Here is a 22,373-nt window from a genome sequence, read left to right as displayed (position 1 = left end):
TTGAGGGGTGGGGCAGCCGTTGTAACTATACTGAGACCTTAGAACTTATATCTCAAGGTGAGTGGCGGCATTTACGTTTTTGATGTCTATGGGCTCCGGTAACCACTTAACACTAATAAAAAAAATAAAAAATAAGAAAAATAAGATTGAAGATTACTAAAGGAACTACTTTTTACTAAAGAAACTACTTTTATCTCTTCACAAAATACTGAGTATGTTTGCTACGTAATCAGTAGAAACGTTATTCCAATAATAGTTATCTATATACTATGATAGTATATAATTAAAATATTTTAATATTTATTACAGGAGTTCGATATTGTTATGACAAAAGTTAACGGTTCCCTCGGCTTTACGTTACGGAAGGAAGACCACAGCGCTCTAGGACATTACGTCAGAGCTCTGGTGCGGGAGCCCGCACTTAGCGATGGAAGGATCCAACCCGGGGACCGGATAATAGCGGTATGTCGCCACTACTATATTATTATCTTAATATATGTATATAAATTACGTGTCACGTTGTTTGTCCGCGATGGACACCTAAACTACTGAACTGATTTTAACTTTTATTTATTTTAAATGTGTGTTTTGTTCCTACTTAGGCCATAGGATGGTTTTTATTTGGATTAATGGTCGCGATATTTATTAATTAACAATAAAATTATTTCTTAAGTTGGTTATTGGTATTCATTGTAAGTTTGATAACTCTAAAACAGATGGTGTCTTAAATCAGTTTTTACAGACAATTGTAATACTGTCTGATATTAACATCTCATAGATGGCGCTGTGTTAAAAATACCAATGTTTCGCATAAGCTACAATTTAATGGCATAAACACCACGCGTTGCTGAGGCTAAAGTATAAGTGAAATTTATTTCATAGTAAACGCAATAAAGTGAAATCCAATTGTTCTTACTTTGTTAATTTTTGGTATTAGCCGGCCACGTGCTATTGTAGAAAAAAAAAACCTTAGCCACAGCAGCGTGTAGCCGGGTCTGCTAGTAATATATAAACGTTAATTAAGCCCTTATTAATAAAGAAGACCATCAATTGTTTGGTAGGTACGTACTCCAGGGAAACTTACCTCACTAACTTCACAAATAAGCTGTAATGTAACATTAAGTGTAGTGTTGTAAATTAAGTAGAATGTGTTGTATATGTTTATCTCAATTAAAATTTAACAGTAGATTATTTTTAAATAATCGATCTCTTTATAATCGAGGTCAGGACTTCCAGAAAACAAAACATGTAAATGATGATGTAGATATTTTTTTCGGAGATTTTCGAATGTTCGGTAATCAACTGAACTAAGAAAAACAAAATACGAGTATATACAAAATAATATCGAGTATTTATGGATACGGAAATGAAGCCCGCAATTGTGACAAAGTTGCATAGCTTCAAACTTCTGACGCTATAAAATTGTTCAATTTAATATGTGATTGTTTAAAGTGTATCTCATTTTGGAATTCGAAGGTATAATAATAATCACATAAATTATAATAAGCTTCATTCTCCTCTCAGGCAAAGGTAATATATTGTTCCCATTTCGGCTTAGAGAATTAAATCCACTATATAATAATATGTTCATGAAACATTCAGATTAATATGAACAATTTAATATTCTTAATTCATTTAGACTTATTATTGTTATTTAGATCCCACGGTGCTATCTTGGAACTGAAACCTATTTAATATGATTTATAATTTAATATTATAAAATAACTGTGCCTAATAATTTTTTGTACACAACAAAACGTTTCGAAGGTAATTTTTTAAAATGCCTATGTATTTCTTTAAATGTATTTAATATATAATAGGTAATTTACCACATTCTTTAAGTGTCAGTGACATTCTGTCACTATCGAAATTCTTTAAAAGAACTAAAGAGATTGAACATCAAAGAAGTAAACTTTTTAAATATCTATAATTTAATAATTTCGTTATTTGAAATTACCAGGGAATTTAATTTAAACAGTATATGCGGAGGTCAATTGACATAGTTTTTTATGAGAACACCTTTAAGCGCAGACGATTTCCTAGGTGTCATTAGTCTAACATGTTTCACGGAACAGTTACGGTAAACACGCGCTTATGAATCATTCGGCATGCGATTACTACATTTGAGTAAACATTCGTAAATACGTCGACGCTGTGACGTGCTGAAGATTTGCGAAAATAAACTTAAACGTGTTTGATATAAAACCCAATTAGAAAGTTTCACTCCAAGCTCGGGTCCTTGACTCCTGACGTTTAAATAACGTGAGATTCCTGAGACGTTGAATGTCTGATGTCAAATTCATTTCAAACCCGATTGTCGCAAACGTTTCATGTATACATCAATTTCATTAATAAGGAATGTCGATATGTATTTTAGATTAATTTAAACAATTACCCTAATAACTAACGAACAGAATTTTACGACGACTACACTACTTATAAAAAAAAAAGTGAGCCGTCATGCACCGGACGCCTGGCAGATGTGAAACATCGACATTATTTTGTAAAAGTAATATGCAGAAAAGAACAGATTGTGATAGGAACTAAATATGTCATAATGATAAAATAAAATATTACGAAAAAATAATTTGTTTTCAAGTAAAACACAGGTTATGTGTACTGTAGTAAACAACACTGTATACACTACGGAGTATACACTATAGGTATCCGAGCTCAGTGTAGCGAGAGAGATGGCTTAACGCCGGATCGAGTAGGAGAGAATCGCACAGTCGACTGCACATGGCGACGCGTCGCCACGTCTATAGATGTTTCACATCAAAAAGTTCTAAGCGACGGAAAAATCAAGTATTTAAACGTGGTATATAAGTCACTGTTTGGGCCAGATGACCCTTTGTATTTTTCCTACTTTATTTATTTATCTAAAGATACTTCTCAACACAAGTCTCCGACGTGCTACGATAGACATCGATAGGAAGATTCAGTCGATCTAATGCATCAAGACGGGAGAAATAATAATATTTTTTTGTTTGATCTAAATATGTAACGCATTCACTTTCGAAATGATAAATAACTGATCATTAATCATTCTAAACCAACCGATTCTCGATAATTAAAACATTCACAACTTTCTCATCGCACGTGGTTCGTTGACCGCTCTCATCTAAAACCAAACATCGCAGGTGAACGACACGCCAATGTCAAACATGTCGCACGCGGAGGCCGTGGCCTTCCTGCGAGCGTGCGGCACTGACGTGCGACTCCGACTGTACCGCGACCACGCCGCCACGCCCTTATCGCCAATGTCGCCGAAAGAAGATGGACCCACGGACTCAGACACGCCCTTGAATAGACCTAAACCCCCACTAAGGTATGTTAACGATCTCGATTACATTTTAGGAATTCAAGATTAAATGGCTTAGTCTCGAGTTATTGCTGGTGGTAGGACCTCTTGTGAGTCCGCACGGGTAGGTACCACCACCCCGCCTATTTCTGCCATGAAGCAGTAATGCGTTTCGGTTTGAAGGGTGGGGCAGACGTTGTAACTATACTTGAGATCTTAGAACTTATGGGTGAACGACGAGCTCACAGACCACCTAGTGTTAAGTGGTTATTGGAGCCCATAGACATCTACGACGTAAATGCGCCACCCACCTTCAGATATAGTTCTAAGGTCTCAAGGATAGTTACAGAGAGTATTATTAGATTAGTAGACGAGAAGACTAACAATTCGCGTTAAATCTCATCCACCAAACTCTATCAGAAACACAGATTTCTTAATGAACAATCTGTAAGTTACGACTAAGGAACTCTCTCTTAATTTAAGAAAACACTTTTTCTTTTTTTTTTTTCGGTCCGGGGGCCGAATCTCCTACAAGGTCCCCGCGCCTAGGGGGCGCGCGGGGTATGTGAGACTCAACGATCTGCAAGTGTTGAGAGCAGATCGCGGGCCCAAGGATTTTAGGGCCCACCCACTAAACGACTCCCCTGCACTCTTACACCCGTAGTCCGATCTCCGTCCGGGGTCAGAACCCGGTCAGAGTAGGGGGTTCCCGCGGTCAACACTACAACCAGACAAAAGTTTAACTCCCAGAGGTCGTCAAAAGATGTGACGCAAATGCGCTGTCACGAATGTCATTTTTTACTTAAAGACAATAAAAGGCCTAAATTAACTGTAAAATATACGATCAACAAACTAGTACTACTACTTATACAAACAATGATGAAATAAGTGAATTGATGAAATTAATAAAATCAGGTATGAAACCCCGGATTTTTCCGGATCTAGTAGGTTAGCCCACTGTAGTAAAAAGATTCTTTTGTACCTAAATTCTTTTCTAACGCCTAAATTCCTATCATAATTAGTGGTTGTAAGGCACGATGCAAGCCCAACGGTCACTACCATCCTTCCTAGTTGTGCTAAGAAATCTTTTTTTTTTTTTTTTTATCATTGAAGGATTACTGGTGGCCCGGAGGCCTTTCCAGTTTCACCAGGACAGGTGGGGGTTAAGAAATCATCACGCGTTTCAAGCTGTCAAAACATTGTACTAATGCAATTGAGACTTTATTCGTATATCTCAAGGTTGACATTCGCGTTTTTGTGTAATACAGACGTTGAATCCTTTTTTTTGTTAGTATTTAAGGATTACCGGGTGACCCGGGGGCCTTTCCAGTTTCACCAGGACAGGTAGGCGAGCAAAGGCTCAGCCAGGAGGGTTTAACGCTGGGTCCTCACTTTGATATCTTGTGACATTTATACATAGTAGTTGTAAGGTTATTCTACTAAAACGAAGATCGGTGATTTTTCCAGAGACAAATTATACAGGTTTCTTTTTCTGCACAAAAAATAAACGAAAACAACAATATATGCTTTGTTTAAATTGGTTTTGTTCTCTTCAATACATTAACCTAGTTTATTATTATTATCATTTGAGAACGATTTTGTACTGACCAAAATGAGAAATATGCTTACTGTATAATCGCAGTACTTTAAACACTACTATACTGCAACTAATTTATAAACGATCTATTTTTAGATTACAGGTAAAAGTCCTCTCTAATATTATGCAAACTGTATGCTAATTAAATCAACTAAAGCATTGCATTTGAATAAAAAGCGATAACCTCAGTTTTTTTCCCTCTAAACTGGCAGGTTATTGCATGGCCTACCTGATAAGTAGCTACTGGGACCCATAAAAATCACAACATCTATACGAACACCAACTTTGAGGCAAGAAGATGACATCAGAATTTTGCATTGTATTAATCCGGTCCCTTAAAACTGGACTTACCTAAACCTACACCACGACAAAGATGGGCAAGACGATAGTACCTACCAATAAGGGCTCACAAAGCGCTTTACAACCAGCATTTTGCGAGTTTCATTTTATTAAATGAAGCTGTGGGAAGGCTTAAACGACGAAAGGAAAGATCTTCCACCGAGCGTGTGATATGGCTCGGTAGACCGACGGTCCGAATATTGTTGTTCGGAACTTGTATATATGCAAGCTTATTCAGAGCAGAGCATTCAGAGATTCAGGCATCTGTCAAATATATTGCGTTGTATGATGGCTACCCGCCACAAAGCTATTCCCTCATCACTGTTCGTATAAAGTACGTATGTATATACTTTAAAAAAAGTACATGCCAGTTGGATTCAAATTGAAAACTGGCATAATTGTATTAAAAAGCATTTCCCATCATGGAAACTATGAAATAGAATTAGGATAAAGTTTCACAACAAAAATTGCCTATTCTGCAAAGTTTTCCGTCTTCAATTTATCAGTAACCCACGTTCCATAATATAACACGTACTTCAATAATCCTTTGGTCCCGTCGAAGTTTGTTTTCTATCTATTTGCTGTTTACAACTTAATTGTTCGAAATATGGCCTTCGGATACATTTTGTAAATTTACCGGATCTTTCGGCAAACGGCATGAATTTGAAATTTATCTTAATTAACCGCATCAAATACATTTCAGAAACTAAAATTTCGCATACTTTGATACATTTCCTTTTATTGATCTCTAGATATCACAGCCTGATTGCCATCCCCAAGTTGAGATATGACAGTAAGCTTCCATGATATAGCGACACTCCACATCCTTCAAATTAACTTATGCGTGCATCGTGACAAAATTAGGCAAGACCCTGGAGGACGATGCTCATGTGAGCTCTTAATATATCCTTCCCACCAGCAAGACCAAGTATCATCTCTACAAAATCTATACTAATGTTATAAAGTGGAAAGATTTGTTTGTTTGTTGGTATTGAATAGGCTCCGAAACTATTGAACCTATTTGAAAAAATATTTCAATGTTTGGAAGCTACACTATTCCCGAGTGACATAAGCTATAATCTTTATTGAAAAAAATTAGGTTCCTTACTAAAACTCCATTAATGTAACCCAAGGTGTAAAAAAATCACCTAAAATATTCTTTACATCGCGTGCCCTGCGAAAACTATTAATGATAGAATAAAATAATGTACTACGACTTTGTAGAACACATCATTATTTGTGTTGTTAAAATCTGTTGGGACAGCATATGTCTAATTATTATAGTTATGCCGCAATAAGGGTTCTTTTATTTTTAAAAATAAAACGTCAAATATCTTTGAAATTTTTGTTAATGACCCGAGCGGAGCCGCTATCATAAATATAGACACGTAATTTTATAAAATATTAATTAAACCGCAAATACTTCAACTATACTTCTTTTTTTTCTTTGGTTTTCGCAAGTAGATATATCAAAAATTACAGTAATTGCCGTCTAAGGCAGTCGAAAGCAGCTTATTCTGAAAGTAAATAACAAACAGCGAATGTTAAAAGTTTTGTCGTACATAACATGCCACATACACCTTTTCTACATTAGACAAACAACTAGAAACACCAATTAGCATAGAGTTGAAACTTTGTTGTTGGAAATATAGCGACGTGTACATTAAGTTCTGAATTATGTTGCCAGCCAAGTTGTGTAGCTTCTACCTAATTATTACATTACCTTTAGAATTTACACGGAAACTCACGGTAGCGTTATTAAATTTTAATTAATTTACCAATCTTTTGATTCTGTTTTTATCAAAAGGGGATATAAAGTGTATTGGCTGTACGAATCTGTCTTAAAATTAATTTAATTTCCCAAAATTAATCATAAAACGTTTATCTGCTTGGGGGAATTTGTGAAATTTTTGTTAATGTCTTTCCTAAAGATAATATGTTTGAATAAATTTAAATTATCATGTCAATTACGAATTTTTTTGTATTTTCAAACTCGAAATTTCGAATATATAAAGAATACGAAGTATTTTACCGAATAGCATTACTCAAACACAGCACCCTAGCTAGTTTGTAGTACATAGACAGTTCAGACCACGTTTTAAAAAAAGGAACAAAAATCTGTACAAAACTTTAATCTGTGCTATCTAAAATTAAGGAAAACACCAATCTTCTAAACCAAAAACTAAATATAAACCTAATATTTGCCTTTTCCTCAATTCCTTCGCCCACGAGTCGGGAATGACATATCTCATCAAAACACATTATAATTTTATGAGCAGAGTGACACGCTTCCACTTTTTTGGAGAATATTAGGCTTCGAATTGTCAAGTTACTGTAAGAATTGGCAAATTAATACGACGTAATTTCATGACGTATTTGCGTATTCTTCTAATCTAATCGAACAGAATATGATGCCAGATGCTCTGAATAAAACGATAAATGGTTTTCGATTTAACTTTGAAAGGAAACTAAGCCTTATTTATAATAAGGGTGAAAGTATGAAATTGCCGTTCTATTGTAATACTTCCAATTGACATAGAACCTTAGGTTACTTACGTCACTTAGGAACCTTAGGACTTAGGTTTAAGTCGATCTGAGCCAAACTGCCCAGGAATTAGCGGCATGGCTTAACGTTACCTTACCAACAATTTTGACTCATTTGCGTCAAATCAATAAAATAAAAAAATATGAAATCATGATTTGACTGATCTGCAGAAAGAAACGCGTGTTGAAACTTATGTTGCCTTGTTGAATCGATAGGTACAGAAATGAAGGAAATATTGAATCGAATTGTGACATGTGATGAAAAGTGGATTCTTTACAGTTTGTAGAATCTAGATCACCAGAATTCTATCGTAAAGGCATAAATGGTCTTCCTATTAGATGGCATCAATGTACAGATAATAATGATAGATATATTGATTAAATAAATATTTTAAATGAAAAAAAAAACGAATTTCAATTTTTCAATACAAATCAGCAATTTCATACCTTAACCCCTAATATTAAAACATAAAATGCATTGAACTTTCCTCAGGCCTGAAGCGGTAACAATGCTGTGCGACCTTGCCGCGCGTCGTCTGACTCCCGATACCGCGGACGGCTCGCGGTCGCCGTGCCTGTCTCCAAGGAAATTCAGAAAACTAACCAAGGACAACAACCATTATGAACAACCTATAACCGCAGGTAAAAATTACACAGAAATCGTATTATTTATATGTACAGGAGTTTAATTTAATCTATATATTATTAATACGTGAAGCAAAACGAAAATTGCGCCTTCGAAGAAGTATGATATTTCCCACACTTATCTATACATATAAATAAAATTGGAGTGTCTGTTTGTAATATTGAAACAATCGCTTTTTACTACATGCATAATAATATGAATATCTATCTATACGATACATACACCAAAATAACATTTTTTGTCTGTCTTCGGTCTGTTTGTTCCGGCTAATTCTGGAACAACCGATTTTGACGAGTCTTTCGCTGATAGGTAGCTAATGATATAAGGAGGAATTATGCAACTTTTTTAGACTAGCTTCGCCCCGCGGCGTCACCCCCCACAAAATGTAATGTTTCCGAAGCGCAGCGAGGGCGGGCGGGTCGCTAATAGAGAATATAGAAAAGGAGTGAAGAATGCAATTTTTTTTAAATATACTAAAAAATACATTATATCAATAAAAAAAACATTATATACACACCATGTATTTGATACAACACATTATCATAATATGTACCTATATACTCTGTGTTTATTATCAAACTTTTCTTATTGTTTAAAGGCTGTGGTCAAATTGAGAATATATTAATATCTGCCTTTAATATTATTTGTATATAGTTTAGTCTTTGCGAAAACTGTGATTATAGAAGTAATAAGAAGTATAGAAGTCTTTGTTAATAGAATCTTAATAATTTTCAAACTTATAATTTCAATTAATTATAGTCGAATTTCGGCTAATGGGGGACCGCTAGTAAAATAATAATTGACAAAGACATATTTTTTTAGTTACGTAATTTTTTTTGTCGTCCCTTTCTTTCTTAAGGCTAACATTCACAATGAAATAGATGTGATTTAATACCGCAAAATTGTTTGATCCAACAATAATATGTTTTTATATAATTATTAGGGAAGCATTGATGTTATAGGATTTCTTAATCTATACTTAATATTATAAAGAGGAAAGATTTGTTTGTTTGTTTGTATTGAATAGGCTCCGAAACTACTGAACCGATTTGAAAATTCTTTCACTGTTTGGAAGCTACACTATTCCCAAGTGACATAAGCAATAATCTTTTTTTTAAAAATTAGGGATCCTTACTAAAACTCCAATAATGAAAAAAAAATACCTAAAATATTCTTTACATCGCGTGCCCTGCGAAAACTATTGATGATAGAATAAAATAATGTAGTACGACTTTGTAGAACACATTATTATTTATAAAAAGCATATGTCTAACTATTATAGTCGTGCCGCAATAAGTGTTCTTTTATTTAAAAAAATAAAATAACGGCAAATATTGTTGAAATGTTTGTTAAAGACCCAAGCGGAGCCGGAGCGGGCCACTAGTGACAAATAATTTTGATGAACATAATCAGATAATTATTCACGAGAACAATACAAAAACAGATTCTACAATTCACCGTTATTTAGCCTGAAATGAGAACAACAAAAAGAATTCAAATAATCGATTGTATCGTAGAGAGAGCTCATTAGCTGATCCATTTTAATAATGCATATATCGCGTTTATGCCGCGTATTTATGTCCATCGCTCAGTCGAAACGAATAGACAATTTTCTGCACAAATACGTTCGAAAACTGAACCAAATGAACGATGTACTATCGATATTTTTCATTAAAACCCAAAACAACAAAACATTAATAACACTTAATAGTTTATTTATTTATTTACTAACGAAATTTACGAACGAAAATATGGGTATATGAGACTCCACTTAGGAGTGGACCACCTATCTAATATTACCCATCATCCAAACAAGGACTTTTTTCTGTCTGTCGACTTTTTACTTGGGTACTCGTGGCTTATTGTGAATCTATGACGAAGCCTTTGAAGGGTAGGGCGTGTATTTCGTGTATTTCCAGTGGAAATCAAAACTGGCCTCAAAACTCTAATTTTCAATTGCGGACGGCATTGATTGTCTCAATGCTGGTACAGTAATTAGTTCCCTGAAACGCGGACCAAGCGTCCTATATCGGGTAAATATTCGTGTGATGAATAGGTTTGTTTGCTCTTTGTCTGCGTTAAATATCTATATATGTTACTGTTTGAGGGTGTATCAGAGTCTGGGTTCAACAGTACAAGGAATCTTAGTTTAGTGACAGATGACTGCGGTCGACTTGTCCTCCGTTATTATTATTATTTCCATTATAATATCTAATGATTTCAAAGATAGACCATATTAGGTCTGCCCTATTAAAAATCAATAACGCATTGCTTATCTCTGTCGCAAATAATACATTCGTTCCTTGAAGGGTACAGGCGGCACGACATGAGAACCCTCTCATCGTAGCCGCTGGAAATTACATACCCGACCCAGTAGACGGAATGGTAAACCGTCGACGTCGCCCAAAGCACGTCATTACGGATCCTCCTGATCCATTAACGGTGCTTTTAGGCACCACAAGCACCGGTCACCGTCCTCGTCGAACCCGTCGCTTGCGACGAAGGGCTCGACGAGCGAACTAACCCATAGACACAGCCCACTGAGTTTCTCGCCGGATCTTCTCAGTGGGTCGCGTTTCCGATCCGGTGGTAGATTCTGCGAAGCACTGCTCTTGCTAGGGTCAGTGTTAGCAACTCTCCGGTTGAGCCCCGCGAGCTCACCTACTAACGTTAGGGTGAAGCTGAAATAGCCTCTCAAGGCTATTAGCATAGGTAGGAGTAAAAAAAAAAATGAAGGGTACCTTTTTTCAGCAATTAGTTGAAATAATTATTACGTTATATCATTCAATTGCTGAACAAAAAGCTGAGGAGACGGCGTTCTCATTGCCGTACTGGTTTTAAGTTACCGCCTAACATTCGTTCAAGTCAGATTTGCGCTACCAAAAAAAAAACAAACGATGATTACAAATCGACATTATCACATACGTTTAAAATCTAAGTGATGTAGGTTTAGCAAGTTCTAGCGTATGTACCGACAGACTGCGCATTAAACACGCACACACTAAGCGATGTAGTGTTCCACGCAGATGCGCCGAGTGCCAACCTAAAGATAGAGACACAGAATACGAAATGCGCAGTAAGCACGATACAGGATTCGGGGCGACCAAACACAGGTCCGGTCGCCGCCGCTCCGCACACTTGTAGAAAGCAAAAGTTGAGCCTGACAGGTGAGACTCTGCGGGCCGCCTGCACTCTTATGCTGGGACTACATTAGCGGGCTACGGTGAATATTCGTGTTATTGCGAAGACGATGTACTATCGGGGCACTGTCGGTAAACTGGCACGTATCAAAGGGATTTGTCGCGACAATATTCGCTTGGGTGGCTACACCTACGTCACTTCAGTGTCATCCAGACCTTGATGCGGTACGAACGTGCTTATTTTCTTGTACATCATAAAGTCGAGTAACAAAAAAGTGTTGAAATTCAATGAATTGTATGGAATCCTAGTAACCTAGCGACCACAAAAAGAAACATTTGGTACATGATGCGGGGGTAAGAATTAAAAATAGGCTCAGTTGGATTAATACAGTAGAAGAAATGAAGAAGAAAAATTTTTCTTTTTAAAGAATAAAAAGAAAAAGAATTCTTTGATGTCGTACTATTTATCCCATCCGAATATCTATGCGGCTCTATATATCGCGTCAACGCGACACAAATCTTAGCCCGCCGTAATGTAGACAAAAACATTGCGTATGCCCGTACACGATGTTTTAGCGCGCCAACGCGACACGAATCTTCTCCCGCTAATGTAGCCCCAGCATTATCGACAGCATCGCTTCACAATCCCAAACAGTTATTTGACCTGTCGGATTCGAGGCACACACACACACGAACACATCTTTCGCTTTACAACCGTCTTGGGTTTACTCTGCGACACGGTTCTATGTCTTGTATGCAACTGTGCACCAATGCTTGCGTTCATCAATCACAAGTCACTTTTCGAGACTACCCGCAAATTCTAGCGATTCTGAAACAAACTGCTCTTGTTCTTCATGTATTTATTTCGATGGTTTTCCATGTTCTGTAATCCTACTTCACGTTTTTGTAACGTTTAAATCAGATCAATCCTTTGCTATTCTAATACCGATAGACGATGAGCGAAGGATATCATTTCGCACATTATCAGATTTGTTTGCACGTCATATTTTATATAGCTTAAATAAATCTTAAGAATGATTTTCACTATATCCTTTATTTATTAATAATGAAATTTCTATCGCCGATTTTAATTATTTTTGCAATTTCATGTATGCAGTCGTATCTATAACTAATGGTAAACTTTTTTTTTTAAATTTATTCCTGAATGCAAAGTTTATATTATGGAATTAGACGCATTTATTGACTTACTTATCCAAAATATTTCAGTTCCCCCACATGGCTACGAATTGAACAACTTGGACAACGATACATTGGACGCACCCAATTTGTACCAGGAGAACATGAGCAAGCAAAGGTACGCGGAGTTCCCAGCGGAATCACTCGAGCCGGTTTCGATGCCCGTCATCTCGGAAGAAGCGCGATTCCAACACACCAATCCCGCCTACCAGAGCGCTGTGTTACACGGCGCAGACACCGTAACTAGCGAAGGTCTTAACGATGATGGTGAGCTTTCATTTATTAGAAATGATGTATTACTATTATTGGCGATAAATTTGGCGATAAAAACAATAATCAAAATATGGTGATAATAAATATTTCGAGAAATAAACCTATTCCAAAATTCGAAGGTCCTGTGATTTGACACTTCTTGACTATCTGTCATTCATTCATTGATACTGATACTGACGCTATTTTCTCTACCAAACTACAACAAATTCAAAGTTCGGGGTTTAGTCTTGCAACTTGTTCCTTCTCACGTATATATGTATGTATATTTGTGTATATTGTCATCATTGCACAGGAAAGAATCTTAGTTCACGAGGTTTACGCACTATGAAGATGCAGGAGGATTGTATTTCGCTTATCAGATGCGCTTAGTTTTTGTTACGGCAACATTCACACCACTCCCTCACACCGCAAAAGCTAAATAATTAATATGTATATGCAACAATCATAAAGTACTATAAGACCGTAAACATTCACGGGATACTAGACACACGACACTAAACACTAAAGAACGAATTTGTAACAAAAATCTAACCTAAGTATATTGTGCATTAATGGGAAATATGCCACGAAGTATACAGGCAACAATTATTTCCAGTAAAACTGATACTTTTTGTAGGACTGAGCAAATTAGCCCAAGAAAAAACGTAGGCGAGACGTTCTTTGCTCGCATAAATTCATTCGTGAGGATTAAATCTCGGGCTACTTGCGATCTCATTCTCTTTGCGTCGTATTCCTCACTGCTGAGGGTCGTGACCACTCTTCTGTATCACTTTCTCACGCATGATCTTTCTCCGTCTATTCTTGTCTCTGACGGTGTGGAGGGCGTTGTGAAATGTGGAATCAAGAGGGATGCGGATCTGGTCGGACCAACGTATTGGGCTGCGCTACCGAGGCCTTTTCCCCATCTACTTTACCGGTCACGATGAGCCTCTCGAGGTTGTTACCATCCTTCCTTGCAATGTAACCGAAATATTCAAGGACTCTGTGAAGACACTCGGATGATAGTCACGAGTAGATTTTGAGTTCTTACAAAATTGATAACGGTGGCCACAAAATACTGTTTTGACCAAATTCTGTATTCTTCCAGTCAAGCAAGAACCAGAAATATTAAGATAATGCAATAACTTAATTAGGTAACGTTTCTAAGTTAATAAATAAATAGCCATAACCTATAACCCAAAAGTAAGGGTCGGAAATTAGGAATAAAAATAGATTATTGTTAAAAGCTATGAGTAAAGTATTGACGGAGAGTCAAGTCTACAATTGAGCAGTTACCGGGGTCCATGGACAACTTAAATCACACCGAAATATTCACGCTCGGCCTGTATTAAAATTTTTGGATAAATTTGTCATTGTTTATCCTGAAATTTCAGGAAAAGGACTACATAAATGGAAAGGCGTGGCGCTCTCGCCTGATAACGAGAGGAAAGTGAAGACAGAATCAATTCAAAATCAACGCAAACCTCCGATTGTAATCGATGCCGCCCAGAAAGAAAACGTAAAACCCGAGACCACAAATGACGTCACAAACACAGAACCCACGGTAAGTACATAAACACAACACGTTCGTTGTTGCAAATAATCGTAAGTGTAACATAAAATCATTTTCGTTATTTTATCTTTAATCTATCTATCTATATATATACAGGGTGGCCCATAAGTCCTTTGATATGAAAAAAAAATTATTAAAATAAAACTAATTACATTATGAATTAAATTTTTATTTACATAAAAAGCTTAAAAAACGGGAATTATTTTTTGAAAATAACATCTCCTAAATGTAATCCGTTGCGATCACGGCACTCTTGCAAACGACGTCTAAAATTGTCGATGACTGCGCGGCAGGTCACTGCTGAAATGCTTGTCATTTCTCTGCGGATGTTTTCTTTTAGGGCCTCAATTGACCGCGGGTTTGTGTCGTATACTTTAGCCTTAAGGTAGCCCCACAAAAAAAAATCCATCGGGGTCAGATCTGGACTACGTGGAGGCCAGGAAATGTCTCCTCTCTTAGAGATAACTTTGCCAGGAAAAAGTTGACGGATAACGGGCATAGCAGTGTTAGAGGTGTGAGAAGTGGCCCCATCCTGTTGAAACCACGTCCTGGCATTAAAGCCTGAAAAGTTTTGCAATTCTGGTATGAAAAACTCTACGTTTAATGCTCTGGCGCGCTTACGAGTTGACTGTGTCGGATTTTCGCGAATAGACTGTGTCACTGTGTCTATGTTTTGTTCCGTACGTGACGTCCTTGGGCGACCCAACCGCGGTTTATCTAACGTCGAACCGGTCTCCTCGAACTTAGCAACCCAGTTCTTAATCGTTTGAAGAGTTGGAGTGTCGTCAAAGTTGTGTAAACCTTTGTGTTCTCGAAATTTACGGCGCGCAACGGTTGCCGAATTGTCGTTTTTATAAAACTCGCGCACACAAAACGCACGGTCCGCTCCGGTAAAACGCTCCATCGCGACTAAATTCCCAGAAACCGAAGTTACTCCCCCCGCTTCCCCTGCACCGCTCACGCGCGCCCTGTTCGTTTTATTCAAATTTTACTTTTCAAAGGACTTATGGGCCACCCTGTATATAAAAAATAAAAATAAATTGCTGTTCGTTAGTCTCACTAAAACTCGAGAACGGCTGAACCGATTTGGCTAATTATGGTCTTGAATTATTTGTGGAAGTCTAGAAAAGGTTTAAAAGGTAGATAAATATGAAAATAATCGGAATTAAATAAAAATAACAATTTTGTTTTTCCTCTGATGTGTCCCCCGTCGGAAGGATTCCTAATTATTTTATTTTATGTTTATTTTACACAAAAGTTTAGGTCTTATTTATCGATTGAGGCACTACGAAGTCTGCCGGGTCAGCTATTACATAAAATATTTATGCCTCAATTCATATTAAACAGTTGGTGAAATCAGGAGGTACTATAGCGTGAACGCCTCTACATATATTAAATACATTAATTCAAACTTTTTATGGTCTCCGACAACCTCTTCACGGCAGCCGGGCAGAATCCTCAAAATTGTCAAAATTCTCCTCTAACAAATCTACAATAAATACGAAAATAATTAAAAACGAACTGTAATACAAACGATTACTATAAAAATATTTCAGATAGTGACTGTTGAACTAAACCGAGGCTGGAACAGTAGACTCGGCTTCAGCGTGCAGAGCCATCCTGAATCCGGACAGAGCTACATCTCCGCTGTTTACAACGACAGCGTGGCCGCCAGGGACGGCCGCCTTCAGCGTGGAGACGTTATATTACAGGTACGAATATTATTTATGAAGTGAAAATTTTAGCCGCGTTGAGTACTTTTTGATAGGGATACACGTCATTACGGATCCTCCCGATCCATTAACGGTCCTTTTAGGTACCTTAGGTACCACCGGTCACCGTTCTCGCCGAACCCGTCCCTTGCGACGGAGGGCTCGACGAGTAAATTAACCTATAAACACAGCCCACTGAGTTTCTCGCCGGATCTACTCAGTGGGTCGCGTTTCCGATCCGGTGGTAGATTCTGCGAAGCACTGCTCTTGCTAGGGCTGGCCCTACAACTAGTGCTAGCAACACTTCCGGTTTGAGCCCCGCGAGCTCACCTACACGCTAGGGTGAAGTTGATATAGCCTCTCAAGGCTATCAGCATAGGTCGGAAACAGCATTAGTGCAGTGTATATCTTTATAAGTAAAATTGAATGGATTTAGTAAAAAATTATTGTATATTAATTGTTATTTCAATTAAATTGTATTTATATTTTGTCATGATCTTAGACGGCTCGTAATATATTTGAATAATAAATATACCACGCAAACATGCATATTCTTATTGCTCAACTGTTAAAAGATGTGAAAACCGAATTAATGTTGATAATTGATGTGCCTTTGGAAAACATACAGCATTGTATTATGAAGAAGCAGTGTGTACTTAGCTTAGATTCCTTGTCTATGTCCAACCATAGACCGTCAATTTAGTCCCATCTTTAGCCGCTAGGTGCTGCCAGCAAGTATAAAGGGAGCGCAGCCATCTTTGATCTTCATAGCGTTGTGTACTTTCGTACTGTGAAGTCGCAAGTCCACAAATATTTATTCGACTTCTTATTAATTGCAAAAAATATTTATTTTGTGTTTCTATGAGTGTTATTTTGCAATCATTACGAGTATTATTTACCAATCCTATCATCGGACGCCATGAATCACGCGTCATCTGTTGGAGGTGATGTTGAGTCAAGCTCCATAATTTCCGAGAGGGAAGATGTCCAGGCGAGACGCGATGGAGACGCCTCGCGTTCGAACAGCTCGTCAAGCGAAAAAAGAACAAAAGGAGTCTCTGCGTAAGAAACGACGGGATTCAAAGGTAACGGTCGATCTTCGAATCGGCTCGTTATCCCACCAGGTCAGTGACGTTGTAAATCTAATAATGCATCAACTGTGTGTAACAATTGAATGTAACGAAAAATGTTGTAAACAAATTGATCTCGTCAATACGGAAATTTTGACAAAAACACAACAGATTTAAACTAATAATCTTTGTAACATAATTACTGAAAACTTTGACAAATCGTCTCCGTCGTACAAGTTACCCGTAAAAAGCGTTTTAAATTGTATACGGAAAAAAGGGCCGTATGTATAGAAATAACACGTCAAAGTTTAATTTCCGTGGTCTCTAACAAAGTATCCTGTTGCCAACGCACCACTCATTGAGGAATTTTTGTTTGATAATAGTAAATTGAAATCTATTCAGTCCCTCGGAGGGCTACAATCCTATTTGTCATGATCTCGTACAAAAGGTAAGCCAACCATTATAAACAATCATAGTCTGTAACATCTGGCACAATCCAGAGGGGGGCAATTGAAGACACCGACGGGAGGCACTGAGTGCCACCAAAATTGTAATAATTTGTAAACAATGTATGGTTACCAAATACCGTAAAAACTACCTTTTTTCTGCGGAAGAAAAGCGACGGATCAATGCGTCCAATTTTGGATCTTCGAGAGTTGAACAAGGTCGTAAAGATAAAACACCTAACTGTTTTCGGACACCTAGGTACCAAACTTTCTCCACCCAGGGGACTGGATGATAGAATTGAACATTTCTCAGGAATATTTTTCTAGTATCAGTCGCAAAATTTCGTCGATACTTCTTGAGGATCAGTACCAAGGTACCAGTATCAGTACCTCCAGGAACGAATCTGTACCTTCTTATGAGTTAGTATGAAATGACATGCCTACCCTTCGGTCTGGCTTCAGAGCCACACCTTTTTGCTCCTATAACATCGACCAAGACAAATCCAAGTTGAAACTTCAGGCTGCAGAAGCTGTGAAGCTTTTGGATTAACCTTTTTTGCTTCCATAACATGCTGGGTCGCAGAGACCTTGCGTGCAAAAGGAACTCGAGTGCTAGTCTACCTAGACGACTTCCTTTTGGTCGACCAAAACAAATCCAAGTTGAAACTTCAGGCTGCAGAAGCTGTGAAGGTTTTGGATTACCTGGGCTGGCATGTCAATTTCCATTATATAGGGTGCTCGGTCACTCGGTCGCTCGGTCGCGGAGATATTGCGTGCAAAGTCGAGTGCTAGCTTACCTACACGACTTAATCTTGTTTCACCAAGACAAATAAACGTTTTTGTTCCCATAGCATGCTCGGTCGCGGAGACCTTGCGTACATAGGGAAATCAAATGTTAACCTACCTACGCGACTTTTTCTTGGTCCATGAAGACAAATACACCTTTTTTGCTTGCATAGCATGCTCGGTCGCGGAAACATTGCATGCAAAGGGATGTTGAGTGTTATCCCACCTACGCAAATCCCACCAGGTCCATCAAAAGAAGTCCAAGTTGAGTCTTCAGGCCACATAAGCTGTAAAGCTCTTGGATTATTTGGGCTGCCAAGTCAGCCTTACATAAAATCAATTAGTACACTGGTTTAAGAGATGACATGTCTAGGGATTCGATGGAAAATTGCGAGAAACGAAGTGGCCACTCAACAACATCCTAGCTCAAACTCTGACGGAATTACATCAATCTATGCTAACTTGCAAATTTTCTTGCGAAGTTTCAAGAAAAGGGGTAAAAAACAGGCCATCCTGCATGTGTTAACAATTAAATGCAGTGCTGACGCGAAGCCACATGTTAGACATTGCCGATACACAAAACCAACCATTTCCTGGCAACGGAAGCTTCGGACATGTGTAGGGGTTACAAATGCAGTGCTGACGCGGAGCCACATGTCAAACATTGCCGAGACCCAAAACCAACCATTTCCTGGCAACGGAAGCTTCGGACATGGTTAGGGGTTACAATTAAACAAAATATTAACGTCCTGTCTATGGTCAGCTCAACAACAGAAACGGCTCACCCACAAAAGAGCTATTTGCAATGGTAGTGACAATCAAAATGAATCTGAAAGTATTTCACTAACGTTGACCTTTCGATTTTTAAACCTAAGCGATAAGTTCAAGATAACTGTCAGCTTATCTCTCGGGGAGATACAACATCATAGCCGACAGGCTATCACGAGGAAATCAACCTGCGAAATGGCACTTTTTACCACAAGTGACCACAAAAGTTTTTCGAAAGTGGGGTCATCCGGATATAAACCCATTCGCCGACCAAGATTGGATACCTTCAGCAGACCGTAGAGGATGCAACTAGCATGGAGAATTCCTCCTCTCAACCTTCTCCCCAAAGTACTGACTCACTTCAACAGTGTCTAGGGAACCTACCTGGTAGTGTTCCCAGACTGAGCGAAAGCATTTGGGTTTCCAAGCCCTCAGATCCCGAACGCTAGATAACTCGCACGAAATCCAAAACCTGCCTCCTCCACAGGTTAAACATTAACCCTGAAAGCTTAGAAAGGGGCGGGGGGGGAGGTTGTACAAATAATGACTGGTCTAAACAGGAGAAGATTTGTTGAAAATTAGCTGGTGTCAATCCACTTTGTCAGCATACTTACCAGCAACTAGAAGATGGTGCATATGGTGCTACAGTTTTAAAATTGATCCTAAGTCTGCAGATGTTGCCAAATTCTTTCTTCTTTTCCAAAAAGAAAATTTTGCCTATAAAACAATCCTTCTGCATCATAAAGCAGCGCTGTCAACTTTCTGTGGGCGAAATACATGTAGGACAGCAAACATTCTCAAGCTCTCTAATAAAAATTGCTATTTTAAAAAAGCCATCGGAATAGCTAAACAAAATTCAACTACTTATTACAATTTTACTAAGTGTAGTCCCATTCACATGAGATCCGAGAATAGTTCTAAACTGGTTTTCTTCAAACCCAGCCACCACATCACGCCTCAATGTAGCTTGAAGGACACCAACAACCATGTTGCTGGCTACGGGACGCAGAGTTAATGACCTTACTTTGCTCAACATTTCTAAAGACAGTTTCTTTGATAACAGAGAAAAACATCTTTCTGATACCAGTCTTTGGGTCTAAAATTGAAATCCATTTTCGTCAATAATCTGCATAAGTGCTTTCTAAACATGAAACTAAAGACATGCCCGGTAAGATTCGTAAGGACTTTTTTCTAACTATGTGTGTTGTCACAAAAGCGGCATCCCGTACTGTAATTGGAAACTGGTCTTCGTTCAACCTTACGAGGTAATGGCATCAACGCATCTCTAAGAAGTGGTAGATCAGCAGTAGCCTCTGAGATGGATTGATAATGAACCAATGGACGAAATACTTTCTAGAGGCAATTGCAAATCATCCAAACGTTTACAATAATTATTGCCGAATAATAGAGCTTCGTAAAGATCCTCACGATTCTTTTTTTCAACACATTTACTTCTACATTATGTATATACATCATTTATACAATTCATACATTTTCTTGTATATACAAGATAAAATGTTTATAAACTTATAAATATTTTTTAATTATTGAATTAACGTGGAAGTTAACAACTGTTTTTTCGGTTTAATAATTATATAAATTATGAACATTATCATTGCGCTTCATAATTTTATTATGGCTTTACCTATTTCATCATAGCGTTGTGCTTAATAATTTCACCAGCAGATAACAAACACGTCTTCATAATACAATGCTGTATGTTTTCCAAAGGCACATCAATATTACGGTTTTACATAACAATAAAACCGATATTATGTGCCGAGAGGGAAAACATACAGCATTGCAGGAAGTTCTTCCTGGTGAAGACTATGAAGATCAAAGATGGCTGCGCTCCCTTTATACTTGCTGGCAGCACCTAGCGGCTAAAGATGGGACTAAATTGACGGTCTATGGTTGGACATAGACAAGGAATCTAAGCTAAGTACACACTGCTTCTTCATAATACAATGCTGTATGTTTTCCCTCTCGGCACATAATATCGGTTTTATTGTTATGTAAAACCGTAATATTATAAATACGAAAATTATCAAATTTCAAATTTTAATACTAAAATTCTAAAGTTATAAGTTATCACTTCTATCGACATTCCTTATGACTGCCATTTTTTTTATACAGCATTGATTGTGGTTACGGCACGCAGCGCATTGGTAGCGGACCATGAATATATCCGTTTCATGAAAGATTAAATCGAAGTCTCAGTTACAGTTACTAAAGTAAGGCCAACCAGACGAGATAAAAAAAAAGTGTGTGTGTCCGCTCCGACGCACGACTGGAGTTTACTGGATATAAAAAATTAAACGAAACAATACGAGAAATAGTTCTATATTACGACAACACGATACACTACAGATTATTAACAAATTAACGAGACACAAAACAAACGACTAACAAATATATGAAAATACAATAATGAGAGAAACGCGCGATCAGTACGAGGCTTTGTGGCGGACTGCCGGCGCAGGCGCATAACGCATTTCGTGTGACATGCTAGTACGATTTTGGTCCCCATAATTTTCATACCCCGGGCCTATATATGTAAATCGATTCTAAAGGAGTAAACTCCAAAAATTTAAACAAAGTTTCAGGAGTAAAAAACATTTTTATTTAAATAAATTATTACAAAGTTCGAATTTTAATTTAATTATTTATAAAAAAGAATCTTTTTTGGTACGGAACTTTAAAAATCAAAATTATGGTAGTGGTTCAAGTACAAATGAATTAATAAATTAACTTACCATTTGACGCTTTTTGCGTGGTGAATTCATTTTAGAGCCGCCAGACTGTGATTCCATAATTATAATCAACAACTAAGTACTCACAATAACAGCAAAAATCAAAAATAAAACTAGCAACATATTATTATGTATATATTATACAGTATTACAAACGGTCGTACCTAATGTCTTGCCTTATTTTGGAACAAAATCTAACATCTGTAACGTACCTGATTTTCATTGTTCACTACGATGGTTTAAAAAATA

The 22,373-nt window shown here is 37.5% G+C and overlaps 1 protein-coding gene across 5 annotated transcripts in view; it reads left to right on the top strand.

Moving 5' to 3' along the window:
• Positions 1-22,373, top strand: part of LOC101743084 (uncharacterized) — a 128,752-nt gene that overhangs the window by 102,477 nt on the left and 3,902 nt on the right. The window contains exons 7-14 of one of the 5 annotated variants that reach the window (XM_062671385.1): positions 310-462; positions 3,141-3,328; positions 8,275-8,423; positions 11,454-11,594; positions 12,795-13,031; positions 14,411-14,580; positions 16,146-16,301; positions 21,179-22,365. In XM_062671385.1, coding sequence (XP_062527369.1) covers positions 310-462; positions 3,141-3,328; positions 8,275-8,423; positions 11,454-11,594; positions 12,795-13,031; positions 14,411-14,580; positions 16,146-16,301; positions 21,179-21,295 — 1,311 coding nt within the window. In that variant the 3' untranslated portion in view covers positions 21,296-22,365. Of the gene's footprint in view, positions 1-309; positions 463-3,140; positions 3,329-8,274; positions 8,424-11,453; positions 11,595-12,794; positions 13,032-14,410; positions 14,581-16,145; positions 16,302-21,170; positions 22,366-22,373 lie in introns of those variants that run through there. The other 4 variants (XM_062671386.1, XM_012693248.4, XM_062671387.1 and 1 more) reach the window with 4 other exon arrangements.

The sequence above is a fragment of the Bombyx mori genome, chromosome 12 (assembly GCF_030269925.1).
Source record: "Bombyx mori chromosome 12, ASM3026992v2".
NCBI classification, from domain to species: Eukaryota; Metazoa; Arthropoda; class Insecta; order Lepidoptera; family Bombycidae; genus Bombyx; species Bombyx mori.
This window is presented reverse-complemented; position numbering and strand designations above follow the sequence as displayed.